The 18,793-nt window shown below is 40.8% G+C and overlaps 3 protein-coding genes across 4 annotated transcripts; 1 reads left to right on the top strand and 2 right to left on the bottom strand.

The window, feature by feature from the left end:
• Positions 1-785: 785 nt before the first annotated feature.
• Positions 786-8,029, bottom strand: pan2 (poly(A) specific ribonuclease subunit PAN2). 2 transcript variants are annotated; one of them, XM_047040492.1, is made up of 26 exons: positions 7,919-8,029; positions 7,291-7,591; positions 7,016-7,185; positions 6,726-6,846; positions 6,566-6,643; positions 6,209-6,479; positions 5,706-6,051; positions 5,474-5,570; positions 5,272-5,391; positions 5,050-5,169; positions 4,831-4,959; positions 4,524-4,723; positions 4,189-4,337; positions 3,994-4,100; positions 3,799-3,897; positions 3,595-3,686; positions 3,345-3,486; positions 3,124-3,261; positions 2,879-2,938; positions 2,709-2,799; positions 2,439-2,596; positions 2,130-2,273; positions 1,857-2,036; positions 1,617-1,710; positions 1,243-1,446; positions 786-1,148 (listed from the first exon to the last, which is right to left on the bottom strand). In XM_047040492.1, exons 2-26 carry the CDS (start codon positions 7,573-7,575, stop codon positions 1,114-1,116), a joined length of 3,630 nt encoding a protein of 1,209 aa, XP_046896448.1. In that variant the 5' UTR covers positions 7,576-7,591; positions 7,919-8,029; the 3' UTR covers positions 786-1,113. The 2 variants fall into 2 exon arrangements, with proteins under 2 accessions (XP_046896448.1, XP_046896449.1); XM_047040493.1 differs by having other exon boundaries at positions 1,255-1,446.
• A 3,531-nt stretch (positions 8,030-11,560) lies between these two features.
• ormdl2 (ORMDL sphingolipid biosynthesis regulator 2) lies at positions 11,561-13,879 on the top strand. Its single transcript, XM_047040990.1, has 4 exons — positions 11,561-11,656; positions 12,561-12,735; positions 12,831-12,982; positions 13,240-13,879. Exons 2-4 carry the CDS (start codon positions 12,562-12,564, stop codon positions 13,373-13,375), a joined length of 462 nt encoding a protein of 153 aa, XP_046896946.1. The 5' UTR covers positions 11,561-11,656; position 12,561; the 3' UTR covers positions 13,376-13,879.
• Positions 13,880-15,461: 1,582 nt separating this feature from the next.
• Positions 15,462-18,787, bottom strand: nemp1 (nuclear envelope integral membrane protein 1). The gene is made up of 9 exons (XM_047040984.1): positions 18,579-18,787; positions 18,167-18,288; positions 17,785-18,004; positions 17,604-17,676; positions 17,414-17,507; positions 17,211-17,325; positions 16,850-17,075; positions 16,592-16,768; positions 15,462-16,405 (listed from the first exon to the last, which is right to left on the bottom strand). Exons 1-9 carry the CDS (start codon positions 18,682-18,684, stop codon positions 16,219-16,221), a joined length of 1,320 nt encoding a protein of 439 aa, XP_046896940.1. The 5' UTR covers positions 18,685-18,787; the 3' UTR covers positions 15,462-16,218.
• Between the last annotated feature and the right edge of the window lie 6 nt (positions 18,788-18,793).

The following is an 18,793-nucleotide window of genomic DNA, read 5'->3' as shown; positions in this document are numbered from 1 at the left end:
GAACAATGAAAGTTCAGAGGTTTCAAACAAGACCTCAAAGATGATGCAAATATATACACAGGAAAAACATGACTGGCCATTTGATAGTAACAGAGGAAACTCAAAACAGGAAATATCACAGGCTCATCAGTTTCAGCAGAGGTTCAGCAGATCATTTTACAAACATTTACATTACATTTTAACGAGAAAAATGGTTGTTGTTCACTATTCAAGGCAAACAAGATGCATTAAATACTGTCACTGCTCCAATGCAATGTCAACATCCATTATTCACGGGCAAGAGTCTCAATACAAGTTAAGACTTCTCCGATAACATGGAACCAGGGAAAAGTCCCCAAAGATGCTGATTTTTATCATAGGAAAATGGCTACATTTCTGGATTAGTGTCCCACTTCGGAAGGCAAGACAGATGTTTTCTGAATACCGAGAGAAGTGTTCTCCAGTCCACAAGTGTCTCTAATATGGATACTCGGGGACTTTGTATCTGGGAACTGACTTCAACTGCAGTTATGTCGAAGTTTAGACATGTTAAAAGTGCATACAATGACCTAATACATACTTTTATCGACTTAGCAATGCTGAGAAAATAAAAGGATACATTTGAAAGCTTTGTTAGGAGTACATAATAATATTAGTCCCTATGTGGTTATCTATTTGATAATCATATGCATGCCTGCCCATGCTGTGAATGTTTTGTATTGTGATTTCATGTAAGTAACATCAGGGGTAGAGCTAACATGACGTTTGATTTCATAAAAGGAATTCAAAAACACTGTCAATGAATCTTCAGGTATTGCAGACATTTATTACACCTTATGGATAAAAAAATGCACCAGACACTCCATATACAAATGCATGTTTTTGCCCATATGACAGCATCATGTTCAACTACACTCTTTACAAAACAAATTATAAAGGACAAATAAAACCATACAATTGCAAATCAACACTGTTCAGTGTTTGTTTCAATAATGTTAGAAACTCAGGAATGATATGATGTTCAGGCAAGCAGGACAACCACGTGTGAAAACGGTTTCAGAAACGAGTCACTGGACGACGGGGAAATACAATTGACTTGAATTTCTTGATCCCTTGGATGTCTTCAAGCACTGCTCACAGCCCCATCACAGAGGGAAAGACAGCATTACCTGTGAACGAACAGATCATTCAGATGACTGACGTTTGTGTTTACTGAGACTGCCATTAACATGACTGCAATCTAATGCAACGTTATCTTCGTACTTTTTGGGCTACCTTGACCATCTCCAGTGTCACAGTCCGGGACTTTCCAGTCAAGCTTGCGGCCTTTCTCGTACAGTCCCTTTAGCACCTTCCGTACTTCATCATTACCGCCTCCACGACTTAGCTCCAGATACTTCCTGTAAAGCTGCAAGGCGGTGCGAGCATCCTCAATGCTGTCATGAGTCTCACCCTGGATGTTGAGGTCTAGAGACAAGGATCAGGATGCCTGTTATTCACTCATAAAACTACAAGCAGACCAGATACCTGGGTCTCCTATCATATAATTGTTTCTAACATGAAAATATTTACGTCAAATCTATGTATTTAGTTACAGCAGGCTCATACTCAAAGGCGTAAGAAGGGACAACTCTCACCCAGAAAGTACCAGGCAAGGAAACGCAGGGAGATCATCCTCTTCCGGGGCATATGGAAGAGGTAAACAGTGTCAACCACCTGGTCTTTCAGCACCTGCAACCAATATAAAGAAGGTTAGCTTTCACTGCTATCCAGTGCAAATACTCTTGGTATTATAAAAATAACATGCCCACTGTTACCTTACCTGCTGATAAGTCAGGGATATGTAAGAATATAAAGATTCCAATAGTCACACTTGCCAGTAAATTGATAACACGGAAGTCCTTCTGTAAGCCGTGCCCAACAAAGCGCACTCCGGTGTCAATGAGGAAGCGCAGCTTTAGGTACGTTGATTTTAGAGTGGTCAAGTGCTTGGAGGAAATTTTCGCATCCAGGTCCCCTGGTTTGATGCCTGAATACTGCGTCAGATAGTCCACCACCTGTACAAGCACAACAGACCAACGTGGAATAGTTCTGACCCTTCACCCTTATACTGTATAATCCCTATCTCTGACAACAGAGAAAAAGGTCACCTGCTCCTGAGTGGAGATGTAGTCATCAATGAAGGGTACCCCCTCGTTGGGACCCTGGCCACGCACACATGTGATCCTAGCCACAGACATCTGACTGGGCTTGATAGTGGACTTTGTGCCATCGCTGCGCAGCTCTGCCTCCTCCTATAGGTCCACAAAGAATTACATGCTATAGGTCCGTGCACGGCCCAAGTCTGTTTTTCACTCATCCTCAACACTAAATGGTTATAATCAGGGTAGGGTTGAGCATCAATACAAGTTACTATACAATATGAACACAGTGTTGGCTGTATCTAACGCCAGACTGACCTGGTTGAGTGTGACAAATTCAGCATCCAGCCCCACCAAGTCTCCAGCCTGGGGCATCTCACTGACCATTAGAGGGATGAAAGTAGCATGACTCTTCCTCTGTTTCCGTGCCAAAGAAGCCTCTGTGAGCAGCACGCTGGCCTCTATGGGGTTCTTAACTGAAGAGGACAGCCACCAGGAGCAGTGGTCAGATACAGGGTATTATGAGGCATGGAGGTTTTACTTAAAGGGAGAGTCTAGGTCCTACTTCTATAGTAGTGTGTAACTTACTACGGAGGTCATATTTAGAGTGGTAGTTCCTCTTAGCATAGTAGAGGATGGCTGGCACTTTCCAGTTCACATCAAATTGAGCTGCTTCAGCCTAGAACACACATTTTTTCTTTGTTATTGTTCTGGTTGACATCCTTAAAAAATATTTGTGTGGATGGACAGAGTTGTACCTTGTCAATCGGCTCAATCAGGAAGTCATTGAACAGGTACCACTGTTGGTGTGTGACACCCTAACAGTGGAAAAAGTCAAAATACATATACTTAGTCAAATACAAAAATATAATACATACAAAATCAGTATTCAAACATTGTTTCCATAAAAGCATTTATAGCTGACAACACCGTTGGTCACATCTCCATGTGCCCTTAGGTACACAGACTAAGATCTGGTCTAATGTCAGTCTAATCAACTGACCTCTTTTCTCTGGTGGTAGGTCTCTCCTACTTTGATGTGTGCTACCAAGTTACCTCCGGTGCGAGCATCCAGGACATGAGGCACAGTGACCACCAGGTCATAGAGAGACACCCCCTCAGCCTCCTCAGCAGAACTCAGCTGGAGGATGGAGACGTGCAAATATCATCAAAATGTTTATCAAGTGCAGGCTTTCAGGGTGATGTTTGGATCCTATTTCTCACCTCTTCGGCTTCCGGCCAACTGCTGACCTCCAGCCCTTGGCTCTTGCTGATGGACATCTTCAGGGTAAGGGGGATCCAGACATGCCGCAGGTCCTCCACTCTCGTGTCAAAGGTCAATCCCTCCACGTTACATAACTCTTCCCTTGTGTAAAAAAGAAAAAGTAGTTAATAACAGTTTCCTTTTTAACTATTGAAAGGTAATACATTCTGTTTAAGGTAGGGCTTTTTAAGGAGCTGAGGTCCTCCTTACTCTAAGCACCACTCCGTGGGGATGGGTGGGGGAGGTTCCTTAGGCTTTGGGGGCTCATTTGCCTCTTTTTCTATTGCCTTATTGAAAGCATACTGTGGAGAGAACATTGGAAATAGACTGATTAACAAGTAACCTATACCGTATATATGAAGAAAAACGTGACATTAACGGCAAATATGAGATGGTGTGTTCTCCGATCCTCACCTCTGCCTGAGCCTTCCAGAACTCCGCCTCCTTCACACTGTTCACCTCACAGTTAATGACCAGTACATCTGGGAGACAACGGATGTTACGGGTCTGCACCTAAAAGAGTGCACACAGGAACAAAAAATAAGAGAAAGCATTCACTGAGTCTTATTGAGATTTATAAAACAAACTTTTGGGTTTGGAGATACCTACTGTGGGCTGATACTTCTCACAATTCTCACACCATGCCTGAGTGCTCTGCTCCAGACATATGCTCTTCTTCAGGATCTCAGCAAAATCATACTCCTTGATTGTCTTATCTGATAAGGAATCATGTATAGTATGCCCCATTAACACACTGATAAACCTAAAACAAATTATAGTGTAGCCCATAGGTGGACCACTCACCGAGCGAACTCTGTTCAGGGTAGTGCATGGTTAAGAGCAGGGTCAGGGATGAGCGCACTGTCTCCTTGCCACAACGACACAAGCTGCTGTTCTCAACCTCACACCCAAACAGCCGTCCAATCACAGACTCGCCCGAGGATCCCAGGGCACTGCATTACACGCAGCTCAGTTAGCGGCAAGAGACTCAACACAAATGACTATAACACAGCCATTATATCTGACTGTTTGTTCGACATCCAGGCATAGGTTTGCCTGTATGTCTGTATGACTAACTCATCCATCACTGAACGAAACGGTATTTAACTGCACTACTATGTATTAAACTCTGATCTTGCCTGCTACTGGCCCCTCTGTATGCCTGTGGGCCCTCTTGTTCCTGGGTCTCCTGGTGGAGCTGGGTGAGGATAAAGCGGTTCCAGCTCTGAATGAGACGCCCCAATCTGGCCTTCCCTGTCTGCTCGTCTGAGTCGGCAAGGATCAGGCCCAGGGCAGACGCCTCCGGGATGGTACGAAAGGCTCGCAGAAAGTTACTGGCCTGGAAGAAAGGGTGGAGGTTACCATGGGAATGGAAGAAGCTAGCAGGTTGAATCAGTAACAGTCAATCTTTTCATCTTACAATATTACAGAGTGGCGATGAGCTACCTGGCAGGGGTCTCCCCTCGACAGGTCCAGCATATGGAAGAGGAAGCCAAGCTCACATGCCAAACAGAACTCCTTCTGGCAGAGGTGATTCTGGACCAGGCAGCGGATTGGCTCCAGGAAATACAATACCTAAAAGAGAAGCAAGCAAAGCAACATTGAATTTATGTATCATCTTCAATAGTAACCCAAAGTGAATTATCAGCTATTTTTAACTCCTACCTGGATCATGCAGTTGCAGTAGGCATTGGGAATGTGAGGCTCCAGGCCAGCAAACAAGGTCCTGTTGTAATGTTTAAAGTCAAAGTCCTCAAGCCCAAGTTTTGAGTATTTGATGGTTACCTGGTAAATAAATAAAAAAGATGTATGCAATATTTTTTTCATTCCTGCATTGGTGAGTACAGGTTCATAATATTGTGGCAATGTAAATAAGATGATACAAACCTTCCTGAACTTCTTTGGTACCATGTAGAGGTGTGGCTCTTCGTCACGGCCTATAGGCGATTCAGGAACCTGATTGTAATTATCATAGTCCAGTTCCACCTCTTTAATCTTATAAGGAACCTGAAAGAGCATGACAGAAACTGATTTTTAGATTATCATGTCAATTGATTCCAGCAACTTCAACTATTGTTAAATGACATACCTGGTTCCTGGGGCGGGTGCGAGGATTGGCAGCATAACCAATGAAACCAACTGTTTTAATTGTACGCAGAATTTCTGGATCCACGGCAGGTGATCGTCTAAAAACAAAAAACGTGAGAATATTTTTGTCAACTCTAGATGTAAATGTGGCACAGGGTGGTAAGACTACAGTATACATACACAGACAATATTAATCTGTGTGCAGTTTACTAGTCTTGAAGACAATGTGCTACCTTGGGCTAGGGGTAGCCAGAGGGGTAGGCCAGTCAGAAAGCAATTGTTCTGAGCTGGTCAGGGGCATAGGAATGAGTGACAAGGGCAGCAAGTCATGGCTCCAGTCAAGCTGAGGTAAGGAGTCCACTAGGCATGGCAGGGCAAATTCAGTGTCCCTGGAGTAGTCATTGAAGGAAACCTCTGGGGCATCAGACCACAGGTGGACACCGCCCCCAGAATCGCCGAAGGCTAAGGCCTGCTTGCTAGACGACACGTCAAAGCTCATGAGCAACTGGCCCACAGTGTTGACGTGAAAAACATCAGCCAGGTTGGCTAGCCCAGTAGGCTCACAGAACTGGCACTGACCTGATGAGGAAGGTAAAAGAAAATCAATCATCACTGATCAGGTGGACTTATTTAATTTCTACAAATATATTTTGTTATACCCATGTTGAGATTTAGAAATGAATGCTACTGTCAAAAGTACAGGAATCATGCAAATCAAACTTTCCCAATCTAGTACCTGTCTGTGAGATGATGGCCAGGCGTGATGTGTATGTGGGAATGAAGCGAAGAAAGAGGGGATCCACATGAACCTGCAGTGGAGTCACAGCGCGCATCATGCGGAGGTCATAGACCATTAGAAAACGATCACACGCCAGCCCATTCATCCCACGACTAGAGAACCCGCATGCAGCCAGGAGGTTGCCATGGACGTCAAAGTCTGACAGGCTCCCAGAGAAGGCATCAAACTCTTGTTCCAGCTGGAAGGTGCGCACGTCACGAAGGGTAACCTGATTTTGCACAAGATGAAAGATAAGATACTTTATGACAGGCAATGAGTTGTGTGAGGCAGGAATGTCTTGATAGAAGTCTTTACCTTCCCGGATGTATGGCCGCAGAAAAAGAAACGATTAGACTGGCGCATGATAGCCAGCCCGGGTTCCTCTACGGTGAACTAGAGGAAAATATTGTTAAATATCTGAATGAAAAAACAATATGCTTATGTCATGAACTACAAAGGATATCCAGTATTTCACCCTCTGAGTCTCTTGCACGGTATTTAGGTCAACTTCGATAACATAGTTTTGCAGTCCACCCATGATCAATGTGTTATTATCAGTCATGAGCAAATCGTGCATATCAGCTCCCTCCTCCATTCTAAAACAAAAAAAAGTATATTACGAGATTAAAACAATTTTAGTGATATGATACGGATACAAAATATGCATCTACATGTACAGACTGGTGCAGTAATCCTCTGAAGGTTTGACAACAGTTATTAGTATTTGCATCAGATCAGCAGCATTAAACCTTGTATGTTACTCACGGGTAGTCAAACATGACAAGGCCGCCTCGGGTTAGGCACTTGAGGTTCCCCTTGGAAAGGAATAGCACCCCTGTCTCTATGCTCTGAATGTGTCTTATGTCATCAGTTGAGTGCACTTGGATAGAAGAGTAGCGACCCATGGTGGGACCAAAAAAGGAGCTAGCATGTCCCTATGAAGAAGTAGGGAGAAGTAGAAATGTTGGTGTCACTAGCTGCTGGATTTCAAATTGTTTATTTCAAGGTCAGAAACGATATTCCATCCTTAACATCCTTACCCTGTGGTTTCCCATCCAAAGCAGCTCCTCTTGCAGGTCGAAATGAGTAGCAGTGACGGGAATACCCACCTCTGCAGCCACACTGTGCAGCTCAGAGAACATTCCTTCTAGCATATGTACAGACTCAGGTCCTGTCACTGCAAGTCCATCTGAATCGAGCTCCACACCTTGCAGTAAACTGGGATTGAGTCGCGGATCCATGGATGGCTCCATACCCGGCTCCATGCTCCCATGCAGGGAAGACGTATATTCGCCCATCCCTTGATCAAGACCCTCAAAGTTCATAATGAGGCCAATCAGCCTAAGCAAAAAAAAAAAGGGTATTCAAGTTTTTAGCTCTGAACAGACATTAGCTGACTTTGATTAGGATGGCTTATGTTAATTGTACATAAAAGTGTTTCAGTTAAGCTATGTAGCACTAGCTAAATTAGACATTATGAAACCGAAGCTAACTTGCTAGCTACTGTAGCTAGCTAACGCGTTAGCTAGTTGATTAGCTTGCTATGCTACTAGCTTGACCAGAGCAACTCGCTACTCAGCAAACTGGCCTTCCATTGTTCCATTATCACTGATTATAAATTCTGAAATACAAAATAGCTAGAATAATTGTCACAGGTGCTATGCGTACCTATCATCCAGTAATCAATGAAAGTTAGTTGATTTCAGTGGACCCATGATTTTGTTTTTATCATCCCCTTATTCATAACAATAACAAAGTTCTTCCGGAGTAAAAGGGTACGTTCAAACGAGCGCATTGTCAGTACGGTGCAGAAGCAGTAGATTTGGCATTAGGCTGTTCATTGCGCGGCAATGTCTTTTCAGTCCGCACTTGTTTAGGAATTTCATTTTTATAGGCTAGTTGTTTTGGACAATTTGTAATTTATGATTGTATTGTCTATCAGTCTATCTTAATTAAGATTCCCATGCGTCATTAACAATAGCGTGCACTAACAGGTGTAGGTAGCCCAATCAATTATGTAAAATAAAGAAGAGGAATTTTCCTCTACTACTAAATAGGAAGACAGACATTCCCGTTACGACAAAGTACAATGGGTTTCATAAGAATAGGGTAGGCCTATAACTTGGGGGCATTTGCCTGCTTACTTCACTTACAGATCTGAAGAAGATACATAGACAAGACGCACATGGAAAGTTTACATATCCTAATCTGACTCTCATCATATGGAAGATTTCTCTCTGACTAAAACAACATTTCACTTCCTCACTCACTTCCAAGGACACGTGCGACAAAGTCACCAACTTTAACCTTATTAAGGAGGAAATTGGATTGAGCTATCAACAAATTGATTGCATTCAGTTATGAAGTTTATAATCAATTGATATTTGGGTCGTTTGAGTTTTAAACATGTTTGAAGACTGGCTAATTTAGGAACGGGGATGATGACTGTAATAATACGATAAGGGCACCTCACGTTAACTATAGGCATTAAACCTTAACATAACCTTTGTTAAATTCACCTATGATCAAAGCAGGAAGCCTGAATAACACTAGACCTATTGGTTTATGGGGATTGTGTTAAAGGAAAAGAGACAAGGAACAGGGATCATTTGATCCAAGTTGTGTTTATGCAGGAAACTTGGGCAGTAGCCTAGGCCTACCTGTGGCTTAAATATGAACGTTATCGCGTTTAGCCTACACACATAAATAGGCTATCTTTGTTGCTGTACCGTTGGTTGAGCTTGTTCTTGCACCTACAGCCTATAGGCTATACCTACTGTAAACTACTGTCAGGTTAGGATCCTTTAAGTGCACCCTACCGTTACAGTCGTTCACATGCACGACTCGGGCAATACAGAGCCACAAGTCAAAAAGTGTTTTGCCATTTTTGTGAACGTTTAAAATAAATTGTGGTGCATGAGATTGGCCTCATCCAAAGGCTAAATTTGAGCTGTCAAAAAAACATATTAAGCAATTTAGGCTACGGTTCGATTGTTGATCAAATACATTTATAAAGTGTTTACTGTGGACAACTCGGTGTCAAAGCCTACGTTTTTACGAAAGCGAAACTACCCTTTTGTTTTATCGGATTCATTCACTTAAAGGATGCCCCGGGCCCGGGAAAGTCCTCGCATATGAGTCATTCTTGGGACTCCCTTAGCATAGGCTAGCTGTGGCTGTGGGTAGCTGCCAATAAAGGTAGAGCATAAAGGTAGAGCAAACGCGAAATCAGGCACAGATAACTTGCAATCATGTACATGCAGTTGAAAACAACAGTTGTTCTTTTTGGTTTTTTTGTTTGTGCATTTAGCGCTCCAATATTGAGTAGTGGGACAGAAATCGTTTGGAAAAACGTAAAAAAAAATGCCACCAGTCTTAATGAAATAGCAAAAATTCTTTCAAGCAAGTCTATGGTAAGTCAGTAGGCTAATAATGGTCAAAAATATGCTTAATGTCTTATGTGAAATCTTGTGCGCTTATTTGTTTGGAATAATCATTGTCTGTTCATGCTCTGCAGGTTCATGTGGAAAGAAATGTGATAAGTGAACTTGCGCTGGTGGATGCCAAAGACCAGTGTGATCCTGAAAGTCTAGGATCTAATTCCCAGGTAAGCTTTTGCCTGCTTAAAATGCATTCTTTATCGTAACTAATTAAACATTAGGAAATCACTCGGGAATATTTGACACCGTCCTAAATGTTTAATAGGCTACTTTGTATTCCTTTCTCTACTTCAGCCCTGCCGCAAGAAGATACTTGCTGTCCTAAAGAATTACTCCCGCATATTTAGAGCACTTTGTCAGTGCAAAGATGATGACTTTTCAGTGGCCGCAAAGAACGTTAGCAGCGCAGTGAATGATCTAATATGCCAGTTAGAGGTAAGAAATGCGCTTGCTTTCAGCCTGTTTTTGATTGCAGCCTATTCATTTATCACAAAGATGTAATGTAATTTCGAAATACAATGTTCCATATGAAATAACTGACTCAACTATAATTGTGTAGGTGCCCCATCCTGTGAATCAACAAAACCATCATTTGGCCTGTGTCCCTGTTGGTGAATGCTCCAATGACAGGTGGAAACGGTCAGAGTTGTACAAATTCAGCATAAACAGGCTGTATTCCTTCTCTATCCTCGTTGCACGAGTCTTTTCCCTTGGTGATCCAGCACAGCACAAAGGCACTGGAACTGGAAGATGTATCTAGATGTAGCCTATCTAAAGATACGAACCATCAAAGACTGGTTCCGCTGTTTCAGTATTAGTTTGGCCTAACAATAAACGTCTACATTTGTGGTCAAATTATTTACAAAACAAATCAGAGAAATGATTATCCTAGTAATACATGTTATTTATTACAATGTGTAAAATATATTTCAGACACATGTTTAATCGTATTCTAGTAATGTCTTTACGTGTTTGTTCTTTATCACTCCATATTTATTGATCTATTTATTTAAATTATATATCTGATTACCTATTTATTTGTTTATTTGATATTTATATAAACTAAAAGCATTTACGTTTTGTGTATTTTCTGGCACTTGACAATTAAACAAGACGTTTGGCATTAAGAAAGACTTATAGTTTCCAATCGATTTATTTGAATGAATCAAGGTGAAGACTAGAACTGATCGGGGACTGCACTGTTTTAAAAACCGCAGGGTTGAGTTCGGTTATATAAAAGAGAATATTTAGTAGACCTACTCAAAGGGGACCCACCATCACCACCCCATCGAGAGAAGTCTGATAGAATGCAGACACCCAAGATATTTTTGCAGCTGATAGCCTAATAAACGAGGAACTTCAGTCACCATTGAGAAACCATAGGCTATTCATTGTTAATTCATTGTTACCGGATTTTCCAAGTTTTAGCGGCACAGGAAGGGAAGCTGTGCTTTCCACAAAACATTCCTGTAATGGATTGAGAGAACTTCCTGAATGTTTGTTGTATGTCAATTATAGCGAAGTGAATAGCCTATCCTATTATGCTGTTATGTTTACGGTAATTAAAATGGCAAAAAAAATATGTCATCATTGGTAGATTTTGGACAAGGCAGAATGTATTGTTTTAGTAGATTACGGCTTCTGCTCATACATCTTTTGAGGAAATTACATACATAAATTCCTCAATAACGAACTTATAACGAACAATAATCAAAATATATTTTTGTAAAGAAAATCTTTACATCCATCGTTTGTCTCTTACAAGTAAAATAAGTGTTACAAAAAGTCAAATAGTAAAATGATATCTAGCCTATCAAACCGAATCTTAAAACGTGTCATAGAGCAAGGAAGCTGATAAAATCATGTGTCAAACGTCTCATCAGAGAACAGGCTCTGGTTTCACAGCCAATCCAAAACGACAAGGGCGGGATTAAGAGTATGAGGGATTTCCGGGTCTTAATAGAAGGTGAGTCTTTTGCCATTGATACACTTTTTTACCCACATTGTTTCTTCAAATCACCACCTAGATATTTTAATTAACAAAATGGAACAAAAACAGTAGACAGGTTTAAAATGGCAATCTTAGTTTTTCAATAATAAACAGGTTTCAACTCAGGCAGCGACGGGACGTTAGCGTGTTGAGCTAGGCTACGTTAGCTAACTATAGCTAGTTAAGTAGTTAACTAATAATTGCTAAATAGCCAATTTAAACTGTTCGGGGTAGGCTTGGGCCAATGAAAAGTGTAGTGTTAGTGATGTGAGTAGACGCTGTTGTTGCAAATAAACACTGGGAATAACAATCAAAGGAAGTAAACACAACTACGATTCATAATTAAATTTCAGGTCATTGGCCGTGGTTAGTTTTGAATCACCTCTTTGTCTCGGCTCAATTTACTATGCAGAAGGAGGTTTTGTCTCAGTGACATGGCATCATAAACCAGTGGTTCTTTGTACTCCACATTCAAATGCAATATTTGACAGATTACCTCACTTTTGGTGAAGTGATTATGTAGGCAGATTACCTCACTAGCGGTGGTAGAAGGAAGCGTGTAACCAATCAGTTGTACTTCCTGTCTGTTGTCATGTCACAATTAGTTGCACGCTTATTTTTTCTAACATTTTAGTTCCTGTTTCTAAAGTATCTGGTTTTGATGACTGTCCTAATCTAACTCAAACAAAGTTGTTGATGTAATGTTGAAACTTGCTGGAAGGTAGTTTCACAATATTGCTTATTATGCCACAATTATCCTGTGTTGTGATGTCATATTGTGTTTGTGGATGTGTCTGTAAAGCTATCAGTGTCTGTGCTTTGGGGAAATTGTAAGTGCATATGCTGCATTTTATAGTGGATTTTATTTTTGTTCCTTCAGGATGAATGTGGGCGTGGCTCACAGCGAGGTGAACCCCAACACACGGGTTATGAACAGTAGAGGGATCTGGCTGGCCTATCTGCTGCTGATCACAGTGCTTCACATTGTCCTCCTCAGCATCCCTTTCTTAACCGTACCCCTTGTCTGGACCCTTACAAATGTTATCCATAATCTGGTAAACCAAAATAGTTTTTCCAAACTAAAGTGTTAATCTTTTGAACTCACTGCCACTGTTCTGTGTTGATGTCATGAGTGATCTGCCCTCCACAGGTGATGTACTTGTTCTTGCACACTGTGAAGGGCACTCCCTTTGAGACGCCAGACCAAGGCAAAGCTCGTCTCCTCACACACTGGGAACAAATGGACTATGGAATCCAGTTCACATCTTCTCGCAAATTCCTCACCATCTCACCGATTGTGCTGTAAGTGTGTTTTCTGCCCCAAAGGGCCTACTGTACAGTGCCATACTAATCATCTGTAGGATTGCAGCGCAATATATTTCCTTGCCATATTGAATAATTAAATTGTATTGAATTCAAATTTACACTTAGTTCTTCCTATCCATGTTATACTGTTTGAGGGGTTTACTGGGTTTGGTTTTGTGTAGGTCATGATCTGCATTGTCTTGAAAGTTTGAGTCTGGGGTAGGTTCTCTGATCTTGATCCTTTCTTTCTCCAGGTATATTTTGGCCAGTTTCTACACAAAGTACGACCCCACACATTTCCTGATCAACACAGGGTCCCTCCTCAGTGTCCTCCTTCCTAAACTCCCCCAGTTCCATGGTGTACGGATATTTGGGATTAACAAGTACTGATATGACTGATTGTGTTTGGATGATTGGTTCTATGAACTACTCATTACCGGTCCAGTGGCAGGAGGAGAGTTTTTGTTTAAACTGTATGAAGGAAGTACAAGTGAGTTTTGGTTGCACAGTTGCTGCCACTGTGGCCTAAAGCAAATGCAACCAAATGCACTGCTTACTGAGGTATGTTTGTGATTAGGATGTTCAAAAAGTGCCTTTTTGATTTATTTCATTGTTTCTTTGACATTCTTTCTGTAAATGTGTTCAGTCTACTTTTGGTTATATTACATGTATTCAGTTTTGTTTTCTAACACAAGTAAAATGTGAATTGCATCTCTTAAACAGTCAGTTTTATGTGTCTTGAAATTATATTACCCCTGGAGATGATGGCAGCCTAGCCTGTTTTTTGTGTTGCCTTTAACATTTTCAGTTGTGTGGTGACCAAAAAAGGATTTCTAACTTGTCGTGCATTTAAAAGATGATCATTGTGCTCAGTAAATGTGCCTTTGTATCTGATGTTCGCTTCTTTTAATGTTCACTGGTATTACTGAATGTATGTGGTCAAGACTTGTATGAATGGTAAACCTGATATTTGAGCTTCCTCAAAAAACACCATATGTGCCGATCTAGACATCATTTGGAAGGTGTATTCCATGCAACATTCTGAGAAGTCGCTGAGGTAAAAATCTTTGAAACAGGAGGGGGGTGTCTTGATTTTACAGAAGGGGGGAACCAACTGGGGAGGGGGCCTCGAAAAATGAACAACTGCTACATTTTTCATTTATCCCATTGCATGGAAGCATGAACATTCTCAGATTGCTGGTGTGGGTTGGGCTGTAGAGTCTGGGGAACTCCAAGCACTTTACATGAGGCGGTGTGGGGGGGTATCCCAGTCTTTGTGACGTGCTGTTAGGCGTGAGGGATTCCCCCACACCAACTGTGCTTTGGTCAAGGTTTGCATTGCAGCGATGAAGTGTCTTCCTACAGAGGCATGTTTGCATTCTTTCAGGGAAGTAGTGCAGAGGAAATTAAGTCCACTAGGTAAATTTGATTATGTTCTAAAACATAACAATCTGTGTACCTGGGAAGCACATTCAAATGACCTAATTTCTCATATCAGCTGAAAGATGAAAAATGCTGCGTAATGGATTTGGGATCGCCTCCACTGTGTATGGAATGCAAACAGTATTTGCATCAATTCACTGGGAGAGAAATAAACAAAGAGAAGGTCCGTGCTACTTGCCTGCAAAGCCTAGCAGACCTAAAATATGTGATTGTTTTATTGGTAAATCCGTTGGATGGGGCTGCTCACCTAGACAGCTAACCCCAACTATGAAATTCTAGGGACCATGTTTTCAATGGATTACATGTATCAATAATCTTAGGACGTTCAGGCACCATCATTGCAGTTAGTTATTTTGGGTTATATGCAAAACAAATTACCCCATCTTGTCACAATTATCACAAAAAATCTATTCCAATTCATATGGTATTTCAGTGAATGGTATTGCTAAAAATGAGGATCAAAGGGAATGCTAACAGAACAAAAGTATTTATTAGCTTTTTGTTTTCTAAAATGTGAATTGCATCTCTTATACAGTCAGTTTTATCTGTTTTGAAATTATATTACCCCAGGAGATAATGGCAGCCTAGCCTTTCTTTTTTGTGTTCCTTAAAAAAAAATCAGTTGTGTGGTGACCATAATACTAATAAGGGTACTAATTAGTCATGCATTTAAAAGATTATTGTGCTCAGTAAATGTGCCATTTACCAAGGGGAATGCTAACAGAACAAAAGCATTTATTGCTTTCAGGTGGTCAAGCTACTTGGACATCTCAAACGCAGTCAAGAGGCCTTTCAGATTTCCCCCCAGTTATAAGTGGATATTCTGAAAATGCATACACATTGACCACTACAAAACTTCTGATTTGAAATGCCTGACACCTGCACTTTATCATTACACTTCAAAATCTCTTGTGCAATTGAGCCCCCTGCTGTTTGTAGAGTACATTCATTTGTACTACTGACATATCAATTAGTGGCACACATGTACTATCATTATTTTCCCCAAGTGAGGTCTCAAAACAAACTATTGCCACACATCAAAACATTCTTTATTATCTCAACATTAATCATTTACTTTAAGACAGGTATGAAATCTTCCAGCACAAACATGACGTTGTCAAGTCTATTTCACAATTGCAATGTGACAAAAATTAAAGTGAAAATAAAATGTATGTATATTTAGCAAGTATGCCAACAAATAAAATCCAATACTGATAAAAAAAAAAAGATCTATTTGAATGACATGCAATCGTTAACATTTTGAATACGAGTAAATCACTGTCTGAAACATAAATGGCAATTTTTGTTGTATGCATCTTGTTTTATGTGAAGAAAAATGCATGCCTAATGACTGTAATGAGACCATTTACATATACCCTGACAGGGACCTGAAAAAAAAACCTTTAATACAACAGATCAAGGCACGTGACAGCTTTGTTTTAATGTAGCAACATAAAAAACAATCTGAGTCATAGCCATTAATTTCTACTGATTAGGCAGTCAGCTTAATGTCAACATTAAGGTGACTACTTTGTAGAAAAATCCTAAAAGAGAATGCTTCTTATTTTCTGTACAGTTAGTTTCAATGGTAACACTGAGTCCATCATACATAAAACAGGACACTGGCAGGTACCACACTTCAAAGCAGAGTTCTAGAACACTGTTGACAGCACATTCTGAAACATTATAATTTTTCATGGCAAACTTAGTGATCCAGTGACTACTAGACTTTGAATACAGCTGAAGGGGTTTAAGATCTGTACTCAGATTACTGCAGCAAAGTCATATTTTCACAAGTCAATTTTGTTCCATACAAAGTCACACTCTGGCTTTGTAGCCGTCACAATCTCTTCCTCATCCTCATCCGTGGCAAAAAGCTCATCCTCAAAGTAGCTTCCTCCAAGACCATACTCCTGCGTGTGAACAGACACTTCATTTTGTTGCAGGTGTGGTGAGCCCTCCACAAAATCTGCAAATCTGTGCATCACAATAAAGATAAACATATTTAGAAGTTTGTGCTACAAATCCATACTGTCATTATTCATTTGGAATTTTGTATGAAAGGGCATGGTAAATAAACTTGGCATAGCATGCTTTAAAAAAACATCTGAATTTGACACTGATGCATGACAAACATCTAAGGGTATCGGAATCCACTCTAACCTCTTTGGGGACTGAAGCCTGGACACAGTCTTCCAGGTGTTGAACTCTGGGCTGGTACAATACTTTCTAAGCTCTTCCAGGGCTTGGTGGGTCTCCACCTCCCCCTGTTTCTGGTACTCCTCTTCAGTCAACAGACGACGTGGCTCTGGTTTCCAGCGAAAAGATGGCTTGACTTTACTGCAAAATACAACAACTACATTGTATGCATAACACTTTTCAACGTGAAAAACTATAACTGACAGTTCTGTAATCACCTACCGCCAAGTAGCAAGGGCTAGGTAAACCGGATACTCCAGATTCTTGGCACAAAAGGCTGCTAGGATGATGGCTAAGGCCACTTGCTGAACTTGTATCCCAGCATATATTAGCAGCATGCCAAATAACTGCAGTGTCCAGGATAGGATGTTGATACTCCTCTGCTCCACAAGGGGACCATGGCGGTAGCACACAGCAAAACTAATAAATCCCACTACTGCTGAATAACCTAGAGCACATCATTAAAAATAGACAAGACAGTATTTTAGATGTGTATATGAAGAAACTGATTTTAAACTATTACAAAAAAAACATTTTGGGGCATACACAGAGGAAAATTGTGGCATGTATAAACAAAACACACCAAAAGCCAGGTGCCAGTGTTCTTTGAGGATAAGCTGAAGATTTCGGAACACAAGCTGGATGATGTAAACGGAGAAGGACCAGCCACAAACTATCATCACATAAAATGGGCTTTTCTGAAAAGGGCAATAGATGGGTAAACATCATACATTTTGCTGTGTAGCCTAGATGTGTAAACTAATACAGTAAACACTGCTGCACTACCTTGGGCAGAACACGTGCTGTTATGAAGATTAGGATGATTAGGGAGGCAATCATGCCTGTGCTCATGCCAGCAGAGTAATAGAATACTTGGCTCCTATTCAACAGAGAGGAAAGAAGAAAAGAGAATGTACCCAGTCCTCAAAGGATAATCCGGTCTACCACATTTGATTTTAAACAAAGTATCTATTACCTGCTAAGATAGTGTGCAAAGATGAACAGCAGCACCCCAGCCAAAAACACCAGAAACAGATAGATATCAAATTCTAGAGAAAAGACAAAGACCACAACTCTTATCCACATGAAAACTATAACACCGCATTATTGTGGATTGTGTTGCCCAAGGACAGAGTCTGACCCTTCTCTTTACTTACTGCGGATTGGCTTTACTGTGTATAAAGCTTTATGGTCAACAGGGACAATCTTAAAACAGGTTTTTTTGCTAAATAGATTAATGCTGATGGTGGTTTCATTGGACTGCTCCCGCAATACGTGCTGAATTATGCCCCAAAAACTGAATCTATCCAGTTCCTGCAGCTTCTCCTCGTCCTCTGCAATGGTCACCTTCAGCTCTTTTGCACTCCATACTCTGATCTGTCATAACCAAAAAGAGTAAAACATTTACAATTAGGACTATGCTGCACATCCTGATTAGTAGTTAATCTGTAAATGATAACCAGTGGTATGAAAGTATGCATATATAATCCGTTTTAATCAAAACATTTTTATTTATAAACTAACCAGTATACCTTTTACCTGAATTGTAATCCAAGACTCTTTCCACCCAGGAACTCGTGAATTTTTGTAACAGAAGTGATTTGACCCACTGTTGTCATATTGATGGCCATCTTCTATGTTTATAATTTGTAGCTTTGAATCTGACAAACAACAACAGTGAACACTTTGGGTCACAAATGTTCTTAGTCATAAAATGTTCTCAGCTACCTCCAGAAAGCAAACAAACAGGAAACTTGCCAGCTGATGACACAGCTAGCTCAAAATTAAACTTAAACTTAAAGCAACATCGAGGCCACCGCTAGCCTACTGACTGTTAGGTTACCGTAGCTAGCTAGCTCAGATGGTGTGCTCAGTTCTGGCTTTAGCTCTAGCTATATTGTACACAATTTTAGATACGTGAGCCTTGACTTTTTTTAAACATTGACCCTACCTGAGGCTTGCTTTGAACATTGAAAGAAACATACAAACATGATTAAAAAAAACATGTCTATGCTCAGAAAAATAAATCCTCCTCGCCATTTCATGTGTCCCGCCATGATGGGAGTCGGAAACTACCCCCTTTCCTAGTTTCTCAACCGGATCACAAAAGAGGTCATGAAGCGGCTTCTTTCAAGATTGCAACAATCATTGAGGGGTACAATGCTG

The sequence above is a fragment of the Hypomesus transpacificus genome, chromosome 18 (genome assembly GCF_021917145.1).
Source record: "Hypomesus transpacificus isolate Combined female chromosome 18, fHypTra1, whole genome shotgun sequence".
Classification (NCBI taxonomy): Eukaryota; Metazoa; Chordata; class Actinopteri; order Osmeriformes; family Osmeridae; genus Hypomesus; species Hypomesus transpacificus.
The sequence above is the reverse complement of the archived record's forward strand: the minus strand, read 5'-3'. Positions and strand labels throughout refer to the sequence as shown.

Coding starts and splice junctions, on each gene's coding strand:
- pan2 (XM_047040492.1), bottom strand. CDS start 7,575: ATGAACTTTGAGGGTCTTGATCAAGGGATGGGCGAATATACGTCTTCC. Junction 3,898..3,993: donor GTGAGAAGTATCAGCCCACA/GTAGGTATCTCC, acceptor GCACTCTTTTAG/GTGCAGACCCGTAACATCCG. Junction 2,939..3,123: donor CCTACCACCAGAGAAAAGAG/GTCAGTTGATTA, acceptor TTCCACTGTTAG/GGTGTCACACACCAACAGTG.
- ormdl2 (XM_047040990.1), top strand. CDS start 12,562: ATGAATGTGGGCGTGGCTCACAGCGAGGTGAACCCCAACACACGGGTT. Junction 12,736..12,830: donor CAAATGTTATCCATAATCTG/GTAAACCAAAAT, acceptor TGCCCTCCACAG/GTGATGTACTTGTTCTTGCA. Junction 12,983..13,239: donor ACCATCTCACCGATTGTGCT/GTAAGTGTGTTT, acceptor TTCTTTCTCCAG/GTATATTTTGGCCAGTTTCT.
- nemp1 (XM_047040984.1), bottom strand. CDS start 18,684: ATGGCGGGACACATGAAATGGCGAGGAGGATTTATTTTTCTGAGCATA. Junction 17,326..17,413: donor CAGCACGTGTTCTGCCCAAG/GTAGTGCAGCAG, acceptor TGCCCTTTTCAG/AAAAGCCCATTTTATGTGAT. Junction 17,076..17,210: donor ACACTGGCACCTGGCTTTTG/GTGTGTTTTGTT, acceptor GATGTGCTCTAG/GTTATTCAGCAGTAGTGGGA.